General features: G+C 32.5%; 1 protein-coding gene across 1 annotated transcript; it reads right to left on the bottom strand.

Moving 5' to 3' along the window:
• Positions 1 to 12,896: 12,896 nt before the first annotated feature.
• On the bottom strand, positions 12,897 to 13,457 carry PCDH11X (protocadherin 11 X-linked). Its single transcript, XM_047843261.1, has one exon. It carries the CDS (start codon positions 13,434 to 13,436, stop codon positions 12,897 to 12,899), a length of 540 nt encoding a protein of 179 aa, XP_047699217.1. The 5' UTR covers positions 13,437 to 13,457.
• Between the last annotated feature and the right edge of the window lie 13,321 nt (positions 13,458 to 26,778).

Genomic DNA, 26,778 nt, shown 5'->3' with positions numbered 1-26,778 from the left:
TATAAAACACTAATTCAGTGTCATACATGCACCTCTATGCTTATAGCAGCATTACTTACAATAGTCAAATTATGGAAGCAGCCCAAGTGTCTGTGGATAGATGCCTGTATAAAGAAGATGTGATATGTGTGTGTGTGTGTGTGTGTGTGTGTATATACACACCAGAATATATACACAATACATACACATGTATATATACACATATACGTACAATGGAATACTATTCAGCCATAAAAACGATGAAATCTTGCCATTTGCAACAACATGGATAGAGCTAGAGTATAATGCTATGCAATATAAGAGAAAGATAAATATCATATTATTTCACTCATATATTGAATTTAAGAAATGAAACAAACAAGCAAAGAAAGAGAGAGTGCACGAGGAACTAAGAAACAGACTCTTAACTATAGAGAACAAACTGATGGGTACCAGAGGGGAAGGGGATAGAAGTATGGATGAAGTAGGTAATGGGGATTAAGGAGTGCACATTCACCATAAGCACTAGGTGATATATGGAATTGTTGAATCTGTATATTGTACACCTGAAACTAATATAACACTGTATGTTAACTATACTGGAATCAAAATAAAATAAAATTTTTTAAAAAAATTTCTAAAATGTTACTTCATCCTATTAGTGCCAAGCACTTATTTTAATAAGAATGGAGAACATTAATAAAGATCTATTTATGAATAAAATAAGTTTATATTTTCATTTTTCCCACTGGAGGTGCATTTCGATAATAACCTCAAGTTTTCAGGAACCTAATAGTCATTAGCATTTGATTTGTCATCTCTTTTGCTTTTCAGCATAGACCAAAAATCTACACATCATATAAATCAGAGAATATAAAATTGAGTTATCTTAAAGTTGAAACCAAAAACTTCTAGTTAAAATTTCATCTTAGAGTTGAAAAAATGAAGAAATCACTATATTCAAACTCCTCTGATCCTCTTAGAGGCAACTATGCTTTCTAAGACAAACACGTTATTTATTATAGACTGAAAGTTCTGCCTCAAATAACATTAGTGTATCTTTACTCACTGTACCTGATACTAACTGCACACCACTTTGAGCTATGGTTACATAAGATAAAGTAATAGTAGTTCCTTCAGAAAAATAAAGTTTGTTTGCTTTTGGTCTCCAGGATATATTATTCAATGCTTCATTCTTAGCAATTTAATTCAAGATTACTAAATCTCTTTGTAGAAGAGTTTTTCACAATTTGGATTTTCTTTTCTTTTTTTTTCAATATATAAAATTTATTGTCAAATTGGTTTCCATACAGCACCCAGTGCTCATCCCGTTTTCCAGCAGCACTTGCTGACGAGAATGCCTTTATTCAAATGAATATTCTTCCCTGCTTTGTTAAAGATTAGTTGGCCATACATTTGTGGGTCTATTTCTGGGTTCTCTATTCTGTCTTTGATCTAAGTGTCTTTTTTGTGCCAATACCTTACTGTCTTGATGATTACAACTTTGCAGTATAGTTTGAAGTCTGGGATTGTGATGCCTCCTGCTGTGGTTTTCTTTTTCAAGGTTGCTTTGGTTCTTCAAGGTCTTTTCTGGTTCCATACATATTTTAGGATTATTTGTTCTAGCTATGTGAAGAATGTTCGTGTTATTTTGACAGGGATTGCATTGACATGTAGGATTATTTTCTATAGCTCTGTGAAGAATGCTGGTGTTATTTTGATAGCTATTGCATTGAATATGTAGATTGCTTTGGGTAGTATCAATATTTTAACAATATTTGTTCTTCCTATCCAGGAGCATGGACTCTTTTTTTGCCATTTTTTCTTTGTGTCTTTTTCAATTTTTTTTCATAAGCTTTCTATAGTTTTCAGTGTATAGATTTTTCACCTGTTTAGTTAGATTTATTCCTAGATATTTTATGGGTTTTGGTGCACCTGTAAATGGGATCGATTCCTTGATTTCTCTTTCTGTCGCTTCATTGTTGGTGTCTAGGAATGCTACCAATTTCTGTGCAATGATTTTATATCCTGCAACTTTGCTGAATTCATGAATCAGTTCTAGCAGTTTATTTTTAGTGGCATCTTTTCGGTTTTCCATATAGATTACCATGTCATCTGCGAAGAGCGAATGTTTGACTTCCTTCTGGCTGATTTGGATGCATTTATTCTTTTGTGTTGTCTGACTGCTGAGGCTAAGACTTCTAATAATATGTTGAAGGTAGTGGCGATGGTGGACATCCCTGTCTTGTTCCTGACCTTAGGGGGGGAGATTTCAGCTTTTCCCCATTGAGGATGATATTAGAGTTGGGTCTTTCTTTTTTTTTTTTCTTTTCAATATATGAAATTTATTGTCAAAATGGTTTCCATACAACACCCAGTGCTCATCCCAACAGGTGCCCTCCTCAATACCCATCACCCACCCTCCCCTCGCTCCCACTCCTCATCAACCCTCACTTTGTTCTCGGTTTTTAAGTGTTTCTTATGCTTTGGCTCTCTCCCACTCTAACCTCTTTTTTTTTTTCCTTCCCTTCGCCCATGGGTTTCTGTTAAGTTTCTCAGGATCCACATAAGAGTGAAAACATATGGTATCTGTCTTTCTCTGTATGGCTTATTTCACTTAGCATCACACTCTCCATCCACGTTCCATCCACGTTGCTACAAAGGGCCATATTTCGTTCTTTCTCATTGCCACATAGTACTCCATTGTGTATATAAACCACAATTTCTTTATCCATTCATCAGTTGATGGACATTTAGGCTCTTTCCATAATTTGGCTATTGTTGAGAGTGCTGCTATAAACATTGGGGTACAAGTGCCCCTATGCATCAGTACTCTTGCATCCCTTGGGCAAATTCCTAGCAGTGCTATTGCTGGGTCATAGGGTAGGTCTATTTTTAATTTTCTGAGGAACCTCCACACTGTTTTCCAGAATGGCTGCACCAATTTGCATTCCCACCAACAGTGCAAGAGGGTTCCCGTTTCTCCACATCCTCTCCAGCATCTATAGTTTCCTGATTTGTTCATTTTGGCAGCTCTGACATGCAGAAGGTTGAAACTAGACCACTTTCTCACACCATTCACAAAAATAAACTCAAAATGGATAAAAGACCTGAATGTGAGACAGGAAACCATCAAAATCCTAGAGGAGAAAGCAGGAAAAGACCTCTCTGACCTCAGCCATAGCAATCTCTTACTCAACACATCCCCAAAGGCAAGGGAATTAAAAGCAAAAATGAATTACTGGGACCTTATGAAGATAAAAATCTTCTGCACAGCAAAGGAAACAACCAACAAAACTAAAAGGCAACCAACGGAATGGGAAAAGTTATTTGCAAATGACATATCAGACAAAGGGCTAGTATCCAAAATCTATAAAGAGCTCACCAAACTCCACACCCGAAAAACAAATAACCCAGGGAAGAAATGGGCAGAAAACATGAATAGACACTTCTCTAAAGAAGACATCCGGATGGCCAACAGGCACATGAAAAGATGCTCAACGTCGTTCCTCATCAGGGAAATACAAATCAAACCCACACTCAGATATCACAATTTGGATTTTCTAAACCCAGATTTCAAAACATATCTAACTTTAACCGTAAGTCCAAATTCTTGACCAATAGGAAAATATTTAGTTCTCACTTAGTTTTAAAATTAAAGACCAAATAGTTGTATCTTTTTAAAAAATAAAATAGAAATAAGTACCCAAATCCTTGATTATGTGAAAAGACTAGCCCAAATTAAATTTTATTTGAAGGGTGATTGAAAAGATAAAGATGCTTTATGAAATGGGCAAAATGGGCGATGATTTCAACTAAGACCACTAATCTGAGAAACACTTGATCTTCATGCTCTGTCAGCACAAACTGTCAACCTTTGAAACACTGCCACGCCTGTCTCAAGGGAAGCAATCAACACACTGTCACTAGACTAGTATAGGAACATTATTGATACATGCAAAGGAAGATGGAAATCTGAAGGAGAAAATGAAGACATATGTAATATGATTACACAAACTAAATTACCCTGAGTTCCAACCATAAGAAGAAGCAGGTCTCTATAGTTTACATCTATACCTTAATTCAGATTGGGTACATGAAATTTATTTCTATTTGTGAAAAATTGGTTTCCCTGTCAACAAGACTTAGAATGTGAAAAAAAAAACTGTATAAATAACAGGCCATCATAATAATAATAAGATTAAATAAGATTAAAATTAAAGAGATACTGTAATGTCTTATTCCTGGTGAACAGCCTCAAATGCTTCAAGGGCTCAATTGCATATATATATATATATATATATATATATATATATATATATGGTGTATATATTATATTATATATGGTGTATACAGATATAGAAATATCTGCATCTAACTATATATATGTGTATATATATATACAATACATATATATATATACACACACACATATATATATATATATATAATAATTCTAGCCTTGGAATTGTTTCATACTTGCAAAATTTTCTAGCAAGACCATTAAAAGGGAGATTAATTTTAATTATATAATTGTTATAATTATATAGTATATATTATATTATATTATAATTATATAATTATAATAATATATATAGTTAGATACAGATATTCATATATCTGTATATACCACATATAATATATAATAAAATATTTTAAAGTATATTATTCAATAACATTTAATAAAGCGATATATTTATGATATATATAAAATAAAATATATTTTAATACATAAAAAGTGTATATACACACATAAATAAAGTGTGTATATGTACTTATATACATATGTTATTGTGTATATATATATATAATTATAAATATTTAGCATAGGTAGTTGAAATTAAGGGAAATTATACTAAAATATGATGGGGAATTCACATTCTAGCATAACTTTACTTGAAACAAGGAAAAGTGAAGATTTTGTTTCTGGATGTTTTAAGTGGCAACCAACATCAGACATTTTTAATGAATCTTTTTCTTTTTTCTTTAGAACGTATCCTAATCTCTTAAAAAGTTGAAAAAAAAGAAAACCTTGCCAGGGTCCCACAGATAAGGTTTATTTTAACATAATTTTCTTTGTACTAAGCAGAATCATATGGAGGTTATCACTTCATTATTTCATTTTCACTTTCTCCTTTTTTTATTTCTTTCTTTTTTCTTCTTCTTCCCTTCTTACATCATGAACTTGTTGTGATCCCCATCCTCAAGATTATCTATCTATCTGTCAATTAAATCTAAGAGTCAGAGACCTTATTCTGGACCCCAACTTTATCATACTAGTCATATGATCATAAGCACAATAAAATTATTACTCTAAAATGCATTTCCAGAGGCACCTGGGTGGCTCAGTCGGTTGGGCCTCCGACTTCGGCTCAGGTCATGATCTCGTGGTCCGTGAGTTCGAGCCCCGTGTCGGGCTCTGTGCTGACAGCTCAGAGCCTGCAGCCTGTTTCAGATTCTGTGTCTCCCTCTCTCTCTGACCTTCCCCCATTCATGCTCTGTCTCTCTCTGTCTCAAAAATGAATAAACGTTAAAAAAAATTAAAAAAAATAAAATGAATTTCCAAGTATTAAAAATGTGGAATAACGTTTTCCTTGTTTATGCCAAAGCATATGTAACATAACAAAAATGCAAAAAATAAAGTATTTATAAATTAAATTTTTGAAGATAAATATTCTGTTTTATATTATTTTATATTATATATATTTTTGGTGCATCTATTTATTTTTATTTTAGAAAGAGAGATCATGAGTGAGGGAGAGGAGCAGAGGGAGAAATAGAGAATCTTATGCAGGCTCCACACTCAGTGTGGGACCCAACAAGGGCCCAATCCCAAAAATCTGGGATCATGACCTGAGACAAAATAAAAAATTGAACACTCAATAGACTAAGCCACCCAGGCGTCCCAACATTTTTGATACATGATTTATTAATCATTTCCACCACTGCCTTTATTTTCACTTAATATAGAACTGTCAACAGTGGGACCTCTTTATGTGTACACTGACCTATTTTTCCCTAATTTTTTTCTCTATATCTCCCCCTCCCCTCACATTTTGTTCTCTGAACTTTACATATACATTTTATATGTCCTTAGTTAGAATAAACTAGTCTTGCTAGTCTTGTCTATTCAACAAAAGATAACAAATTAATATTTATTAAATTCTCATCCTCTTCAGCAGAAGTTATTATTATGGTTGGCTTACTTGCTTTTAAAGTGTGACATTTATTAAAGTTTATGGATGAATCATAATATATTTATTTTCTTTAATTTTATTTAATCTCTCCATCTCCTCAGCATACTTACTACTTTCATGACAAGACCTTTCTGTAAGTCAAAGTATATCCAATTCAAGAAGCACTGAAAACTCCTGTTAAATTCAAGCAAACCTCGTCATCACCAAGACATATAGTCAAATTCATAAAATACACATACAAGGAAAGAATTCTGAGAGCATCAAGGGAAAAGAAAGTCCTTAATCTACCATGGTAGACATATCAGAATCACAGGAGATATTTCACAGAAACATGGAAGATCAGAAGGAAATGACAGGATATATTCAACAGGCTGAATGGGAAAAATAAACAGACAAGAATACTTTATCTAGTGAGGTTTTCATTCAGAATAGAAGGAGAGATAAAGAGATTCCTAGACAAACAAAAAAGTAAAGGAGTTTGTCACCACTAAAGTGGCCCTGCAATAAATATTAAAGGGGATTCACTGAGGGGGAGAAAAAGACCAAAGCAACAAACATTAAAAGGAACAGAACACCACTAGAAACAACACTTTTACAAGTAACAAAATGGCACTAAATTCATATCTTTCAATAATCACTCTGAATGTAAATAAACTAAATGTTCCAATAAAAAGACATAGGGAATAACAATGGATTAAACAAAGATACAAACAAACAACAACAAAAAAACAAGACCCATCTATATGTTGCCTGCAAGAGACTCACAAATATCATATGACTACATTAATCTGTAGAATTTAAGAAAAAAACATAAACATAAGGGAAGAGAAGGAAAATAAGGTAAAAACAGAGAGGCAAGCAAATCATAAAAGACTCTGACATATAGAGAACAAACTGAGGGATGCTGGTGGGGAAGTGGGGGGAATGGGCTAAATGTGTGATAGGCATTAAGGAGGGCACTTGTTGGGATGAGCACTGGGTCTTATATGTAAGTTATGAGTCACTAAATTCTACTTCTGAAATCATACTAAACTACATTAACTAACTTTAATTTGAATAAATTTAAAAAAAAGAGACTCACGGGGCGCCTGGATGGCTCAGTCGGTTAAGTGTCCGACTTCGGCTCAGGTCATGATCTTGCGGTTCGTGAGTTCAAGCCCCGCATCGGGCTCTGTGCGGACAGCTCAGAGCCTGGAGCCTGTTTCAGATTCTGTGTCTCCCTCTCTCGCTCTGACCCTCCCCCATTCATGTTCTGTCTCTCTCTGTCTCAAAAATAAATGAACATTAAAAAAAATTAAAAAAAAAAAGAGACTCACTTTAGACCAAAATACACCAGCATATTGAAAGTGAGGGGTGGAGAAATATTTACCATGCAAATGGATGTTAGAAAAAACACAGTCCCAACATTTATATCAGACAAACTAGATTTTAAAACAAAGACTGTAACAAGAAATGAAGAAGGATATTATATCATAATTAAGGGGCCTATTGATCAAGAAGACCTAACAATTATAAATATTTATGCCCTCAACTTAAAACAAATAAATATATAAATGAGTTAAAAACAAACATAAAGGAACTCATTGATAATAATACAATAATAATAGGAGACTTAAACACCCCCACTTACTGCAATGGAAAGATAATCTTAGCAGAAAATCAACGACGAAACAATGACATTGAATGACATACTGAGCAAGACAAACTTAACATATATTCAGAACATTTCCTCCAAAAGCAGCAGAATACACATTCTTTTTGAGTGCACATAGTGAATTCTCCAGAATATATCACATACTGTGTCACAAATCAGCCTTCACCAAATATAAAAAGATAAAGATCATACCATGCATATTTTCAGACAGCAAAACTATGAAACTTGAAGTCAACCACAAGAAAAAACTTGGAAAGATCAGAAATACATGGAGGTTAAAGAACACCCTACTAAAGAAGGACTGGGATAACCAGGAAATTAAAAAAGGAATTAAAAAGTACATAGAAGCAAATGAAAATGAAAACACGGCATTCTAAAACCTTTGGGATGGAGGAAAGGCAGTCCTAAGAGGGAAGCATGTTGCAATACAGGGCTACTCAAGAAGCAAGGAAAATCTCAAATACACAACCTAGCCTTACACATAAAGGAACTAGAAAAGGAACAACAAATATTGCCAAAATGCAGCATAAGAAGGGAAACAGTAAAGATTAGAGCAGAAATAAATGATATAGAAACAAAAAGTCAGTAGGACAGAACAACAAAACTAAGACCTGGTTCTATGAAAAAATTAGTAACATTGATAAATCCCAGCCAAAGAGAAAGGACCTAAATAAATTAAATTTTGAATGAAAAAAAGACATCACAACCACCACAGGAATATAAATAATCATAAAAGATTATTAAAGATATATGAATTTTTTGTCAAAATTCTGGGCAATCTGGAAGAAATGGACAAACTACCAGAAACAGACAAACAACCAAAACTGAAACAGGAAGAAATAGAAAATTTTAACAGACCCGTATCCAGCAAAGAAATTGAATCAGTAATCAAAAATCTCCCCCACCCCCAACACACACACAAACAAAAAAGACCAGGGCCAGATGGCTTCCCAGGAGAATTCTACCAGGTGTTTAAAGAAGAATTAATATCTATTCTTCTGAAATTATTCCAAAAAATAGGAATGAGGGGTGCCTGGTTGGCTCAGTAGGTTATGTGTCCAATTCTTGATTTCAGCTCAGGTCATGATTTCATGGCCTTGAGATAGAGCCCCGTGTTGGGCTCTGCAATGACAGCATGGGGCCTGCTTAGTATTCTCTCTTTCCCTCTCTTCCCCTCCCTGGCCACGTTCTCTCTCTCTCTCTCTCTCTCTCTCTCTCTCTCTCTCTCTCTCTCCATCTCTATCTCTATCTCTATCTCTATTTCAAAATAAATAAATAAACTTAAAAAAAATAGAAATGGAAGGGAAACTTCCAAACTCCTTCTATGAGGTTAACATTACCTTGATTCCAAAACCAGACAAAGACCCCACTACAAAGGAAAATTACAGGCCAATATCCCTCATGAACATGGATGCAAAAATTCTTAACAAGATAATGGCAAATAGAATTCAACAGTACATTAAAAGAATCATTCACCTTGATCAATTGTAATTTATCCCTGTGCTGCAGGGTAGTTTCAATTTTCACAAATCAATCACCACGATACACCACATGAATAAAATAAAGGAAAAGAACCATATGATCCTCTCCATAGAGGCAGAAAATGCATTTGACAAAACACAGCATCCATTCTTTATAAAAAAAAACCTTCAACAAAGTAAGGATAGATGGAATATACCTCAATATCATAGAGGCCATATTAGAAAGACCCAAAGTTAATATCATCCTCAATGGGGAAAAACTGAGAGCTTTTCATCTATGGTCAGGAACAAAGCAGGGATGTCCACTCACCATTATTGTTTTACATAATACTGTAAGCCTTAGACTTAGAAATCAGATAACAAAAATAAATAAAGGGCATCCAAATCAGCAAGGAAGAAATAAAACTTTCACTATTTGCAGATGACATGATATTCTACGTAGAAAACCCAAAAGACTCCACGAAAAATTTCTAGAACTGATAAATGAATTGAGCAAAGTCATATGATATAAAATCAATGTGCAGAAATCTGTTTCATTTCTATACACCAACAATGAAGCAGCATAAGAAGAAATAAAAGATTCTATCACATTTACAAATGCACAAAAAAACATAAGATACCTAGAAATAAACCTAACCAAAGTGGGAAAATATCTGTAGTCTGAATATTATAGAACACTTATGAAAGAAATTGAAGATGGCACAAAGAAATGGAAAAACATTCCATGCTCCTGGATCAGAAGACAAACGTTAAAATGTCTATACTAACTAAAGTAATCTACACATTTAATGCAATCCCTACCAAAAAAGCATCAGTATTTTTCACAGAGCTAGAGCAAACAATCTGAGGATTTGTATGGAACCACAAAATACCCTGAATAGCCAAAGCAATAAAAAAAAATAATAATAATAAAAGCAAACATGGAGGCATCACAATTTTAGACCTCAAGGTATATTATAAAGCTTTAATCATCTAGACAGTATGGTACTGACAAAAAAACAAACATATATAGACAGAATAGATAACACAGAAATGGACCCACAACTATATAGTCAACTAATCTTCAACAAAGCAGGAAAGAACATCCAGTGGAAAAAAAGACAGCCTCTTCAACCAATGGTGTTGGGAAACCTGGACAGTTACATGAAGAAGAATTAAACTGAACCACTTTCTTACACCATACACAAAAATAAATTCAGAATGGATGAAAGACCTAAATGTGAGACAGGAAAACATCAAAATCCTAGAGGAGAACACAGGAAGCAACCTCTTTGACCTTGGCCGTAGCAGCTTTTTACTAGACATGTTGCTGGAGGCAAGGGAAACAAAAGCAGAAATAAAGTATTGGGACTTGATCAAGATAAAAAGCATCTGCATAGTGAAGGAAAGGATCAACAAAACTAAAAGGCAGCATACAAAATGGGAGAAGCTATTTGCAAATGACATATTAGATAAAGGTTAGTATCCAAAATCTCTGTAGAACTTATAAAACTCAACACACACAAAAACCAAACAATCCAGTTAATAAATGGAAAGTAGATATGAATAGACATTTTTTCAATTAAAACATAAAGATGGCTAACTGACACATGAAAAGATGCTCTATATCACTCATCATCAGGGGAATACAAATTAAAAACAATATGAGATACCACATCACACTTGTCAGAATGGCTAAAATTAACAACCCAAGACACAACAGGTGTTGGCGAGGATGTGGAGAAAGAGGAATCTTCTTGCATTGTTGGTAGGAATGCAAACTGGTGCAGCTACTCTGGAAAACAGTAGGCAGGTTCCTCAAATGTTAACGATAGAACTATCCTATAACACAGCAATTGCACTACTAAGTATTTAACTAAAGGATACAAAATACTGAATCGAACTGGCACATATAAACCCCAATGTTTATAGCAGCATTATCAATAATAGCCAAATTATGGCAAGAACTCAAATGTCCACTGACTGATGAATAAAGAAGAAGTAGTGTATATGTAGAATGGAATATTACTCAGCTATCAAAAATAATGAAATCTTGCCATTTGAAACAGTTATTTTAAAACATCTCCAAAAATCTTCTGCATGTGTATCTACTTTATACTGGATGTTTATTATCCCAATTCTACCTGTGACATTTACATTGTTGTCTTCATATTACGACCAAGGAAACTAGAAGTCAGAAAAATTAAGCTGGAGTTGGCATATCTAGTCAGCAGTAAGCACAAAATTGTGATCTATATCTTTCTGACCCCAGCATATTTTTCCATTTCATCAGATAAGGAGATACCATTACAGAAGGCTTACCTATAAGTGCTCATTTATAAATGTTCTACCCCTTATCTTTTACTTCTTATACTCACACACAAATATGCATTTCAGTTGAATTCACTCAAGAGATCTTTAGCCTTTGATTTTTGAATATATTCATAAACAAATATATCTTTACAACACATCAGCATCAGCTGAGCAGGTTTACAATATATCTCTTTCAGGCCCAAACCTTCAGATGATATACATCAAAATAATCTATGTATTTTTAGAATATTTTGTAACACTGGCCATTATGTTAAATCATAATCTTGTAGCAAATAGTCAGAAAATGTTTATAAAACTTTAAAAATACCTTGATTAATCTATATTAATTCTACACAGTTTTTCTTCCACACATTTTCCAAAATCATTCAAGTGCATTGAAACTATTTCACATACCCAAATCTGAGTTTCTTATTATCCTATGTACTCTATAGATAATTAAAAAGAATCACCTGTTCACTTGTTAAACAAGACCCCTCTGCACATATTCCAAATACCAATTGTTACACCTATTCTTCTCTCTGTCTTCCCTACCCCAAGACCCAAGTCAAGCCAAAACAGGTACTTAACATAAACTGAAACTTTTTGGCTAAAAAGCTTACTTACCTTTTATAGCAAATGAGTGTTCTGTGTTTTCAAATAATTAGAACAAAATGAAAATATTTAACATTAGCAGCACATTGGCTAAAATTTAATCTCATTCTGATGACTCAAGTTATGCTTAAAGATATTTCCTTGACGGGAAATCATCATTAAAACTATTATTCTGTATATGTGCAGAAACGTTAGTAATAAAAAATGTTCTATTCACCCCTCAAATAAATGTATTTGGCATCTTGTCTAATGGCAAGATAAAGCTTTCTATCTAAAATGACCACTGAGTAAAAATGATAGATTTATGCATTTATTCTTAATGTTTACATTTGTTTGTTTAGGTCCGCTTCGTGGCAGAGTCATGATTAGACAAATTAAAAGTAAGGTATTAGGTAGTTTATTGATTTGTAAGTGGCAGGGTTGAGCTCCTTATCTGACTCCTATAATAGATTGTTAAAGGAAACATGAACAACCGCTTGAAAATAAATGTACATAAAGTAAAAATTCATAAACCACCTGCAATTGCAATCATTGCATTGATGAATTTCCTCCACTATGCTTGAACTTTAAAAAAAATTCAGTTTACTCAATTTTGGCTTTCTCAAAATTTGAAGTACACTAAGATATTTTTTTTCCTTTTAAAAATGAATTATCTTTAAAAAAGTGTTTTTAAAACACACCTTAATTAGTTGGTAGTTTTGAACTCCATTTATTCCTAATGTCAGGATCAATGGCTGCTGGGAGAGCATACCGAGAGTTTATAGCTGAGTTCTCCACAATTGATATATTGATAACTGTTGCTGGGAATAATGGTGCGTTATCATTTATGTCTTCTAACAGAAAACGTATCTTAACCAGTCTAAATATTTCATCTGGCAAAACGGCAACCTCCACTTCATAAAAGCAACGGGTTTCCACCAGGATATCAGCACATAATTTCTCACGATCAATGCGAGTTCCAGCAGTGAAGATCTCACCAGTGCCCTCTTCAATTCGAATCAGGGGCACATCTCCAGTCTTGTACACTAGCTTAAACTGCATAGGAGATGTGAGGGACTTCTCTGGAATCAGTGACAAGTTGAGTTCTTTCAGCAAGTCACCTATCAGAACATTTTCTGGCATTTCTTCTTGGACTGTGTAGTTTTTCTCCTGGGCGCCAGACTGAAACACGACGCATGCTAACAGGACTGCAAATATATACGTCCCAGACAGCAAGTCCATATCAAGCACAATTGTAATGTTTCTCTGTATCAACACACGGAAAACTGTCAAAGAGAAATGGGAAAAAAAAGGAGAGAGAGAGAAGAGGAAGAAAAAGAAGAAATTATTAAAGCCAACCATTAAATGTATGTTAACTAAATGCTCAGTTTTAAAATCATTAAATTAAAATATTATTACAATTGACACTATTAAATAATATTATACATTTTTTTCATTAAGGCAAATTATACAACATACCTATAGTAATTAAAAGACTCAGTATTTATTAACGTGATCATCATTGATAAAAATATGTAAAAGATATAATATACCAAGATAGATAAAGGTAATAAAAATAATTTAAAACACTTAATTCAATACTTAAGGGCCAGTAAGGTATATCTTTCACCAATAACAAAAATACAGTCATTATATATTATTATAATATGGTTTTCAAATGTAATTCTTCTATTGGTAATAAATGTTTTATGCAATATTCCATGTGTTCATCTCTGTACATAAAAAAAATCAATCTATGTGAAAAGAAATCAAGAATCATAACATATGAAGGATTCAGGAAGTTTGGATTAAAGAAGTAAAATCCTGAGATAGAGGAGGGGGTTGATGTGACAAATGGTTATAAATGAGAAGAACTACCATGTGAAAATGAGATTCAAGTTTCCTTTCTTTGGATGAGAGGAACAAGACTAGGTAATAACTACAAGGAGGCAATTTTCAACTCAACATAAACAATTGCCTATTAAATTATTCTGTGGGGAAAAAACAGTTTTCAGATGATAGTGAGAAGTTAGCTAATCAGCTTAGATCTACGTGTTTATGATTTGGTAGATAACATCCAAACATTCAATGGAAGAAACTGACTAGAAGATATTCTAACTTTCAGAATTTATGTTTATAGATTGAAAGTAGATCATATTAAAATGGGTTTTCATGGGGGGCCTGGGTGGCTTCAAGTCAGTTAAGCATCCAACTTTGCCTCAGGTCATGATCTAGCAGTCTGTGAGTTTGAACTCCATGTCAGCCTCTGCACTGACAGCTCAGAGCCTGAAGCCTGCTCCAGATTTTGTGTCTCCCTCTCTCAAAAATAAACATAACAAAAAAGTCTCTCTGATTGATTTTTTCCCCCTTGCTTATTATTTTTCACTTATTGAAATTTGCCAAATTATTTCAGATCTCTAGTTCTTCTGATAATATTCAATAACAAAATTTTATTTCCTCATAACTTGCAATTTTTTCTTCAGTTTCCTTTATTAATTCTCAATTTGGTTTGTTTGATATAGTATAAATTTGGCATACTAAATATCTTTTAATATCTTGTTTCAAGAAACATTTTAATGTGCTTCTGGATGTTATTTATAGATAATCTATTAATATAAACAAAATAAAATTTGTATCATGCTGCACTAAATGCTATCAGATGTTATAATTTTACAATTAAATAGGAATTAATGCAGCTATCAATGCATTCAAAATTTTTAAAAGATCAGCTGACAGATGGTCATTTAAAAATCCATAACAGAAAATTATTTTTTCATTACAGAAAATTATTAATGCACATAGGTATCTAATTAAGGAAGTTCTCAATATTTATTGATAATTGATAACATTAACAAAATTCTAGTAATGGTTCTAAATACAGGAAGACTCATGAAATGATAGATATAAATAAATTTGTAATAAATATTATGGTCTGATTATGTCAGACAATGTATTATATTAAATAATTTTCCCACTGTATAGCTGTGCATCTGCAGTTTTAAAAAAATATGCACTTGGACAGGTCAGAAGACACAAAAGTGAGAAAAAAAGAAACCTTCCTATTTGCAATCGTTAATAGAATAAATGTATTTGTTGCAACAATTGAAATAGTTTAGGTCAACCAATAAATGAACCAGATAAACTTGAAACATTTCATTTAAAAATTCTTATCACAGAAGTAAAAACATATATATTATGAATCCACCCACTTTCCTGTGTTGAGCAATTCATGCCATTTATAAAACATTTTAATAGTGAGTAATGCTGTACTGAATACATCTCTATCCTAATAAATACAAAAAGACTATTGCCTAGGGTATTTTTAGCCTATTTGTTCAACGATGAACATTGGGATTACATAATATAATAAAACTTTTTACAAGATTTAATTTCTTATGAAATATTGGCTCTATATAAAAATACCCATTTGTACTTGCTGTGTTAATATGCACAAATATACTTGTACAAACATTATGAATATAGGACGTATAAAATTCTTCAATGTCTATGTGTGTGATTTTGTAAGTACTATGCAAACATAAGCAGAAATAAAAATAGGACAGTGACAATTGGAATTAAAACTACTACTCTCTTCTTATTTTACCCTTAAGCATTACACATTATTACAACTGACAGAAGAAGACTACAGACCATTTTTTAAAACATTGTATGCATGTTGCAACATCTCTACACAAAAGGAGGAATTAAGAAAGTGACCTAATTCCAAGCAGTCCTCTTCTGCCAACCCATTCTAAATCTGTTCCACTCTTTCTTTAATAACATCATAAAATAAAACATTTTAATATGTGTTTTTCAATTGAAATTCTATCAGGGGTTTTAAAAACTGGAAAGTATTGAGAGAGGACAATGACATTTCTAAAACTTAAGAAAATAGCCATATTGCAAGCATAGAGAATATATTTACCCTCTTTCATAAAGGTTTAGTGACTTATTAAAAAATATTTATTAAGTTTTTTAAAAAAAATATGCCAGGCACTGTTATGAGCACTGAGAATAAATCAGTGAACAAAACAGACAAAAATCTGTGTCCTTGCAGAGTTTATCTTTCATAATTTAAGTATTTCAGAATGTCTTTAATTCAGGGTTCAATCAATGAATAACAAACACAACTCTGCCTCTATCAGGATATAAACAACCTCAATTTTAAATAACTTCAATCTTAAATAACCTCAATCTTAAATAACCTCAATCTCCAGATTTTTATTCCAACCCCTTACACTTACCACTTGAAAATGTATTTGAATCTTTAAGATTAAAAAGGTTTTCCTTTAAAATGCTGAGTTCGCTTCTTTGAATGACCAGTACAGAAATTTAGTTACTAAACATGGATATAAAAACTCACTGCTTAGTTTTATGGAAGCATGATGAGTTTAAATCAGACATTCAGGGAAGATATTTCTACATACATACCTTTACTTGGCTCTAATTTTCTCCCTCTCATGAACAAACAATAAGATAACCTTAAATTTCTTTACCATTTTCGGACATCCCACTATAGTCTTAGTTTGAAAACTTATAAGGGATCCATAATTAAAACAGATAGAGATAATTAAAATTTTCTATAAGTTATAGCAGTGCCAATGCTATTTAAGTGATATTTTGTGCATATAATGCCTAGCGGTCGCATAGGCAACAGTCATAGAGGGACAGAATCATGACAATCAGAGAAAGAAAAAAGCAGAAACAAAATAAGCAACTCTGAAATTTTAAGATATGAAAAAAATGCAAATTCATTTTATATGTATGTGTTGTCATTCTAAAAAGGTAAGTAGATAAAAGAACTAAGTCTCTACTCAATTCTAGAGATTTCAAACCACAAAAGTAATGCTCAAATAGTTTGTCAGAAGTATTCCAAGGCATAATCTCCCTCACATATTGTTACATTATAGTGCTGTTTTTAATTTCTGAAAAACTAATTCTATATGAATGAGTGGGTTGCAGACTACAATAACAAATTGCTAAAAATAGTACAAATTCGGGTATTATATGAAAATATGAAATCTTGCCCATGATCTTAACTTCACTTGGCTCCAATCACTCTAATTACTTTAATGTCTCCTGAAGTCAAAAATACACCATTAATCAACCATGAGGTATCATATAGTTACTTCTGTTTTCTTGTTCTCATGCAGCCAAAGCTTCTTTCACAGACTGGGGAAATAATAAGGTAGATTTTAAAGCTGGCAGGAAGCAATCTAAGACATTGCAAAAAAAGATAACCATATCTGGAAAAAGACAAACTAGAGCAACTGATAAACTCACACTTTCAAAGGGACTGACCACAGGTAGAATGGAATAGGTGCATTGGCTGTCGTGCTTGACATGAATATTTTCTATGTATTCTGAAACAGGAAGTGTCAAACAAAAGATTTAATAAGGTATGGTAATTTTATAAAATTAGTATTTTATTTTATTTTTATTCCATAAAGTACTCATTTATTGCATTTCTTTTTTGTATAGGTCTAATTTTCACATTTGTGTCTAATCTTCTTCAAAAAGTGGATTCCATCAATATTGCTTCCTTCTTTATGATTTTTATGTTTTGTTGATTCATTCTAACACTTCACAAAAGTTGTTGCAGTATTTTCTATCAAATATGTTAATAATCAGTGCTTAAGCAGCATTTGCAAGAAAATTTATGATGGTTGCTTTTCCACATAAAACCAATTATCTTGATTTTTGATATATGATTTAGAGAACATTCAAAAAATGGCTTTACAAATTAATCGAGTAAGAGATATATTCTATATGGCAAAAATATAATGCTCATCCATCATCACATATCCTTTTATTACCTTGGGGTGAATGTAACTATAATTATTTCAATACCTATTATTTTCATATATTTGTTCCATAAGTATCACATTATAATAATAATAAATCTTACATTCATTAAGGTTAAGAGGATAATATCCATTTATTGTAACATTCTAACAGTCCACCTAAGGAACTAGAAAAGGATAAGCAAATAAAGTCTAAAACCAGAAGAGAAACAATAAAGATTAAAGCAGAAATAAGCAATATAGAAACAAACAAACAAAAAACAGAACAGATCAACGAAACTAAGAGCTGGTTCTTTGACTGAATTAACAACATTAATAAATGCCTAGCCAGACTTATCAAAAAAGATAAATACCCCAGATAAAATCATTAATTAAAGAGGATAGGTAGCAACCTACACTACAGAAATACGAACAATTATTAGAGAATACTATGAAAAATTATATGCCAACAAACCGGACAATCTGGGAAAAATGGACAAATTCCTACATACACACTACCAAAGCTCAAACGGGAAGAAATAGAAAACTTGAAAAGACCCATAACCTGCAAAGAAATTGAATCATTAATCAAAAATTTCCCATCAAACAAGAGTCCTGAGCCAGATGGCTTCAAAGGGGGAATTCTACCAGACATTTAAAGAAGAGTTAATACTTATTCTTCTCAAACAGTTTCAATAAAGAAGAAGAAGAAGAAGAAGAAGAAGAAGAAGAAGAAGAAGAAATGGAAGGAGAGCTTCCAAACCCATTCTATGCAGCCAGAATTACCTTCATCTCAAAACAAGACAAAGACCCCAATAAAAAGGAGAGTTGTCCTGAGAAACCGGATATCCCTGAGAAATATCCCTGAGAAACTTGATGCAAAATTTTGGACAAGAAAATAGCAAATCAAATTCAACAGCACATTAAAATAATTATTCACCATGATCAAGTGGGACTTGTTTCTGGGTTGCAGGGCTGGTTCAATATTCACAAATCAGTCAAGGTGATACACCATATTAATAAAAGAAAGGATAAAAATCATATGATCCTCTAAATAGATGCAGAAAAAGCATTTGTCAAATATGCAGCATCCTTTCTTGATAAAAACCCTCAAGAAAGTAGGGATGGAAAGAATATACCTCAACAATATAAAGGTCATATACAAAAGACCCATAGCTACTATCACCCTCAATGGGAAAAAATTGAGAGCTTTCCCCTAAAGTCAGGAACACAACAGGGATGTCCACTCTCACTGCTGTTGTTCAACATAGTACTAGAAGTCTTAGCCTCAGCAATCAGACAACAAAGAAGAAAAGGCATATAAATTGACAAGGAAGAAGTCAAAGTTTGACTCTTCACAGATGTTATGATACTCTACATGAAAGCCCAAAGATTCCAACAAAACACTGCTATAACTAATATAGCTGAATTCAGCAAAGTCACAAGATATAAAATTAACATACAGAAATTAGTTGTATTTCTATACACCAATAATGAAGCAGCAGAAATCAATGAAGAGATCCCATTTACAACTGCTCCAAAAACTATAAGATTCCTAGGAATAAACCTAAACAAACAAAGAAGTAAAAGATCTGTATGTTGAAGATTATAGAAAGCTTATGAAACAAATAAAAGACAGAAATGGAAAACATTCCATGTCCATGGATTGGAAGAACAAATATTGTTAAAATGTCTATATTACCAAAAGCAATCTACACATTCAATGCAATCCTCATCAAAATAACACCAACATTCTTCACAGAACTAGAAAAAATTATTCTAAAGTTTATATGGAATAATAAAATACCCCAAAGAGCTAAACTAATGTTGAAAAAGAAAACCAAAGCTGTAGGCATCACAATACCAGACTTCAAGCTGTATTACAAAGCAGTAATCATCAGGACAGTATGGTACTAGCACAAAAACAGACACATAGATCAATGCAATAGAATACAGAACCCAGAAATGGACCACACATTTATGGCCACCTAATCTTTGTCAAAGCAGGAAAGAATATCCAATGGAAAAAAGACAGTATCTTCAGCAAATGGTTCTGGGGAGGCTGGAGAGCAACATGCAGAAGAATGAAACTGGACCATTTTTTACACCATACACAAAAACAAATTCAAATGGATCAAAGACCTAATTATGAAACAGGAAACATTCAAAACCCCACAGGAGAAAATAGGCAGCAACCTTTCTGACATCGGCTGTGGCAACTTCTTACTAGACATGTCTTTTGAGGCAAGGGAAACAAAAGCAAAATGAACTATTGGGACCTCATCAAGATAAAAAGCTTCTGAACAGAGAAGAAAACAATTGATAAAACTAAAAGGCAACTGACCGAAAGGTAGAAAATATTTACAAATGACATATTGGATAAAGGGTTAGTATCCAAAATCTATAAAGAACTTATCAAACTCAATACCCAAAATCAAATAATTCAGTGAAGAAATGGGAAGAAGACATATACTTTTCCAAAGGCATCCATATGGCTAACAGTCGCATAAAAAGATGCTCAACATCAGTCATCACCAAGGAAATACAAATTAAAACTACAATGAGATACCACCTCATACTTCTCAGAAAGGCTAAAATTAACAGCTCAGGAAAGAACAGATTTTGGCTAGGATGCGGAAAAGTGAAACATTTGCCCTGTTGGTAGGAATACAAACTGGTGCAGCCACTCTGGAAAACAGTATGATAGTTCCTCAAAAAAATAAAAGTAAACTACCCTATGACTCAGCAATTTCTGTAGTAGGTATTTATCCAAAGTATGCAAAAATTCTGATTTGAATGGACACATGCACACCAATGTTTAAAGCAGTGTTGTCAACAATAGCATAATTATGGAAGAAGCCCAATGTCCATCAACTGATGAATGGATAAAGAAGATGTGTATACATACAATGGAATATTAGTCATCAAAAAGGATGAAATATTGCCATTTGCAACAATGTGGATTGAACTAGAGTGTATTATGCTAAACAAAATAAGTCAAAGAAAGACAAATACCATATAATTTCATTCATATGTGGAATTTAAGAAACAAAACGGATGAACTTAGGAGACGGGAAGAAAAAATAAGATAACAACAGAGATCTTAATCACTTATTTTAGTGCGACACTGCTCTAAATATAATACATGTAACTAATGAATATTATTGTTGTTAATATAATGATTCTACAATTAAAGCCTTAGGATATTTGAAATTTGTTTTTGAGATAAGTTACCACAAATACTGATTTTCAAAATACACACACACATACTTATATTTATGTGTATGTATGTATACATAATGTATATCTGAAATATACAATATCTAGATCAATAGTCAAGTATCTAGTTTAAATAATCCCAGAAGACCATATGTTTCAACTACATTTTGAAGATAAACAGAGTTTGGGGCTGTAAAATTTCATCTTCTATGTATTATTTCTTTATCTGAGGAGAAAGGGGGAATAAAAGTCTGCAAAGTAACTACTACATTTAAATATGCTGTTATAAGAATTTTAAAAATAAATCAAGTGAGTAGAAATAAAATGGTTGGTGAAAGAAACTTAAATCTACTATCTTTTATAGTCACAAAAAGTCTCTCTTAGAATAAAGTTTGGTATATTCATCATTTTACAATATATCACGAATGAACACTGCAACTTCTAGGAGTAATGACAATAAGTGATTTTATCAGTATTTTTGTCACTTCAGTTTTCATAATGGAAATTATATATTTTTCTTCACCATTTTTCTGCATTACATTAACATCGTTTAAGCTGTCAAAGAACATCATTTGTGATGACTACTGTTAACAACACTGCTGCCAATTTAAGAAGTGTAAAATTTCCACTACTTAGGAAATAGTAGGCTTTATCAGTAACCTCACTATCAATATGTGGTTGAAGAAAATCTAAGAAATTCGATAGTTCTCCACTCAGGCTATTTGAACTCTTGCTTCCAAGATTATGTATGCCTTGTTAAATTCCTGAAAGTCATAATCCTATTAAAATAAAATATAAAGGAAATAAAGTTCCATGTTTATACAAATTACTAAAATACCTGGAGACATTCAGCACTTAGATTCATCTTAATACAACTTCTTAAGTATATAATCAATTATTAAAATAAAAGTTGTTGCCATTTTACTGAGTTCTTATTGCATGCCAAACACTCTGCTAGGTATATTTAATACAACAATCTTGTGATATAGGTACTGTTATTCTTACTTCCATTTAAATATGAGGACAGGAGGCTCTAAGAGTTCAAGTAATTTGCACAAGTTCTCAGAACTATTAAAGTATGCACCTAGAATTTTGAAAGCAGATTTATCTGGCTCCTAAACTTAAGCTCTTAACTACTAACACAGATACTTTATGTAAGACAAAAGATGTTTATGTGTTCACTTATACTAAGACAAACAAAACCTAGCAATGTCTTGGAATCAAAACCTAAACTGAGATTATGTTCAAGGGGATCACCCAGTAAAGAGTTAATCTGTATAAAAATGTAACTTGAGGAAAAATGGGGAAGGTACTTGCTGGGAAATAATTCTGTTAATTTAATTTTTTCTTAGAAATCAAATTTTCTCAATGTTCTCATAAAGAGATAAGCAATTACATGGAGGTTTCATCCAATATGTTTCTATAACCTGTATTAAAGTGCAAACACTATAAATATTCTGTAGAAAAAAGTAAATACTATCTTTTGATCCAAATGCTTACCTTATTAGAAAATGTCTACTAATTCAATGCATAACTGAATTGGAAAATATATTTGCTTGATGCTACATCTCACTGAAATTGATATTGCATAATTAGGTAATTTGCACTAAGGACATTTAATGGAACTATGTTTCATTTTTGGGAACTCATGTGAAAATTAGATCAGAAGTCTTTACTTCACAATTCTCACTTTCATATAATGCATTATTAAATATTAATTTTTCATAAATATTTACACAACATTAATTTTTGCTTAAATCTTATGCAATTATATTGACAAATTTCATATGTGAAGAGTATATTCAGGAAATATTTCCATGAATAACATTATAATTTTGGAGTTACTACAAATTAAGCTGTGTCATCTCCCTGTCAGTAAATCATCTGGTCTAAGACCTTTGATTATTAAGTATAATTATATGAAATTGCAGATATTCAACAAATTCTGACGTGAAAAATAACAATTTCATATGGTCCGGTCCTACTTTATATGTTCTGCCTCAGTACTTAGACTTTCCACTAATATTCAATTCTCTATATAAATTACTGTATCAATAAGAAAAAATTAACTCCAAATATCTGGGGAATATGCAAACTCTCATGCAGGTGGACATTATTAAATAAGCAGAAATTATAAAAATGCATAGACCTCTTAATAATGTAATTTGATGTGAAGTGAGCAGCAAGATGCTTAAATAAGTAAAGGGAAAGTACTTATTTGCAGGAAATAAAAGATCAAAATAGATGAGTTTTAGTCAACAGAATTATCTGAATCTTAATTATGTGTAGTATACTGTACTAACATATTCAACTGTAATGAAAGAACACAAAGGCAATACAAAGACAAGCTAGAAGAAAATAAAGAAAATCACCTATATTTAATCTGAAGTGGAATACAGGCTATCAATAACAACTTGGATAGGCATGTTATTCCCATATCTTCTAATGTATGCACATATAACATCTGCATGTGAATGATTGCCCTTGAATCATATACAACACTATAAAGGAAGAGTATCTGCCCCACTTGAATGAAGACCAGTTCCCTCCGTTAAGTATTTTCTCTAGTAACCACTTCTTCAAGAAAGCATACTGTTAATGTGTCAGTGTTTTCAAATTAGTCAGAATCTTATTGCTTCATTGAAATAGAATTCTTTTACATAGTTTGGACTCCCAGATTACTGCATCTATTAAACATATTTCATTTCTATTGCAGTCCAAACATAACTGTAAGTCATATATAACCCCTGGAGAACCGATAACAAACACCGTTTTTTAAGTTTATTAATTTATTTTGACGAACAGAGTGTGCTCACATTCATTTGTCCGCCAGCCAGGGAAGGGCAGAGAGCTAGAGAGAGACAAAATCCCAAGCACGCTCCAGGCTGTCAGTTCAGAGTCCTAAGCCCAAGACAGGGTCTTGATCCCATGAACCATGAGATCTTGCCCTGAGCCAAAACCGAGAGTTGGACACTCAAACCAATTGAGCCACCCAGGTGCCCCGACAAATGCCATTTTTAATAGAGTCGGAGGTTGATACTTGAAGAATCTACGATATATTTATTTACATAATGAAAATATTTTTGCGAAACGATTAGTTGATATTCAATGTTACATATTTTGTTAGTAGCACATATAATTTTAGCCTTATTTAACATCAAAATTTTTCCAATTTTTAAATATATACCTTTTTTCTATATGAATTTAATTTGTAGATAAAGTTTATTTTAATTTATTTATTTATTTTGAGAGAGAGAGAGAGAGCGTTGAAGGGGCAGAGAGAGAGGGAGAGAGAGAGATCACAAGTAGGCTCTGCACCATCAATACAGAGCCTGATTTGTGGCTCCAACTCACAAACCATGAGATCATGACCTGCGTTGAAATAGAGAATCAGATACTTAACCGACTGAGCGACCCAGGGGCCCCAATAAAGTTTTAAAGTATTTTTGTCACCCCCAATATAAGTAAAATGTGATTTTCACTAATGAAAGGAAAGTTTATTTATTTCACTCTGCACACTCAGGTTTGGCTAGTTCCTTCCCTTTGAAAATAAGAATAAGTCTACCATTTCTATGCAATGTTTTAAAATCTGTTTATATTGAAGAAATTTCTGTTATTCAGGTATAATATGCAACCCATCTTACCTTTTACTAATAATTTAAAAATGAAAAAACCCTCATTGAAATCCAAGAACTTCTTTTATATAGACTAAGATAAAATAAATATTTCTCTTTAAAACCCTATAAGTTTTTTTCTTAAACCCCTGTAAGTTTTATATGTTTTAAATTCTTCCGAGTTGTATAAGCAATGATCTTACTTATTAAAGTCACGTTATTTAAAGCCCAGACAGGATAACTAACTTTTTAAAAAGAAAATTATATTTTTTTAAAAAGAATAAATAAATTTGAAATTTAAAATAAACATTTTTAAAAGTTATATATATGCTATCATATGCCTTAAATTGAATGATCAGCTTAATATTTTATGATAAGATTAGTTTGGTTCAGTTTTGCATTTTTCGAGTGTTTTTGCATTTTTCAATAGTTTTTTAAAAAGTTATTGCTGACTCATACGCTAGATAAAAAACAAGTGGGGGGGCGCCTGGGTGGCGCAGTCGGTTAAGCGTCCGACTTCAGCCAGGTCACGATCTCGCGGTCCGTGAGTTCGAGCCCCACAGGAGCCTGTTTCCGATTCTGTGTCTCCCTCTCTCTCTGCCCCTCCCCCGTTCATGCTCTGTCTCTCTCTGTCCCAAAAATAAATTAAAAAACGTTGAAAAAAATTAAAAAAAAACCAAGTGGGTACATAAACAATGTCACACAGAGAACCATTTTAATTACATAAAAATTATATATCTCCTTTTACCTTTATACAAAATGTTACTCAAAAATCTGATTTTTTAAAATTTTATCCTTTACTTAGGATATTTATTGAGTACATGTTATGATGATACTCTATACTTAAAGGAGAAAACTGTAACCTGGCTTTAAATCTAAACAATACACTATTCTTAGAGCAGGCCAGGGATTTGCCTCCTTTATTAAGTTCTTATTTTAAGACATAGCAATTTGTACTCCTCATAAAGGCATGGCATTTAAAAAAAAGATGAGTTTGTTCCTCTTGCTTCCAAAATTTATTACCCTAGGTGATCGTGAGAAGAGTTAAAGGTAAAAATTTACCATGTACAGCACATCATCACAAAAATTTCCAGCTGATTTTTTTTCCATATGGCATTTTAACAAATTAAAATTACTACCTAAATCCAAGATCAGCAAATAGTTTCCAGGTGATGAAGAATTTAAACCCTAAAGCAACTCTGTAATTAATCTGGCAACTTAATCTTGTAACTCAAACCTTGTATTAACAATTTAGGGGTGAAAAATCCTAATAATTTAATTTATGATGTGGGAGTTTATATATGTATATAATAGATAGCCCACGTTATAAACTTGTGTATGTGTGTTTTGTGTTTTTGTCACCTCTTCCAAGATCAAGCAAGAGGAAAACAGTAAAAGAACTGGGCACACCTTTTTAAAAATTTCAACAGTATTTGAAACAGTACCACAGTTTCCTCTATGTGGTATTACAATAAATGCTCTATAAAACTGTTAGCTGAAGGCTTAGATCAGCTTGGACTACTATAGATAACTTTTGAAAAGTGTTCCTCAAATTTTAAAAAGGGAAAGTAAATTTTTAACTACCTGCTAAATTATTGGACTTTTTGCAAGAGAATGTTACTCAAGTTTTCTAAATTAATAACTTCCGAGTTTACATTAAATCTCTCTCACATGAAAAGTACAGATATTAGAATATTCATTAAGTAAAATGAAAGTATTACCTAGTTTCTAAGGCACACCATTAGTTATACCATCTAAAGTGGGATTTATTTGATGACCTGCATTAAGCTTTCAGAACATTTGCTGCAACTCAGGTAGAAAGAGGCAAGTATTCACATTATATTTTAGTCTGTAGTCAAGAAAGATATTTCAACTAAAATATGTCAATCCTTCCATCTGAAATCACTTAAAAATTACTGCTGTGGTATTTGGAAGAGTTTCTGTATTTTTTACACTGACCTACAGTGC

This window comes from Prionailurus viverrinus, chromosome X (genome assembly GCF_022837055.1).
Source record: "Prionailurus viverrinus isolate Anna chromosome X, UM_Priviv_1.0, whole genome shotgun sequence".
NCBI lineage: Eukaryota > Metazoa > Chordata > Mammalia > Carnivora > Felidae > Prionailurus > Prionailurus viverrinus.
Note: the sequence above shows the minus strand (reverse complement) of the source record. Positions and strands in the feature narration are given on the sequence as shown.

Excerpts from the sequence above, each read along its gene's own strand:
- PCDH11X (XM_047843261.1), bottom strand. The coding sequence starts at position 13,436 with ATGGACTTGCTGTCTGGGACGTATATATTTGCAGTCCTGTTAGCATGC.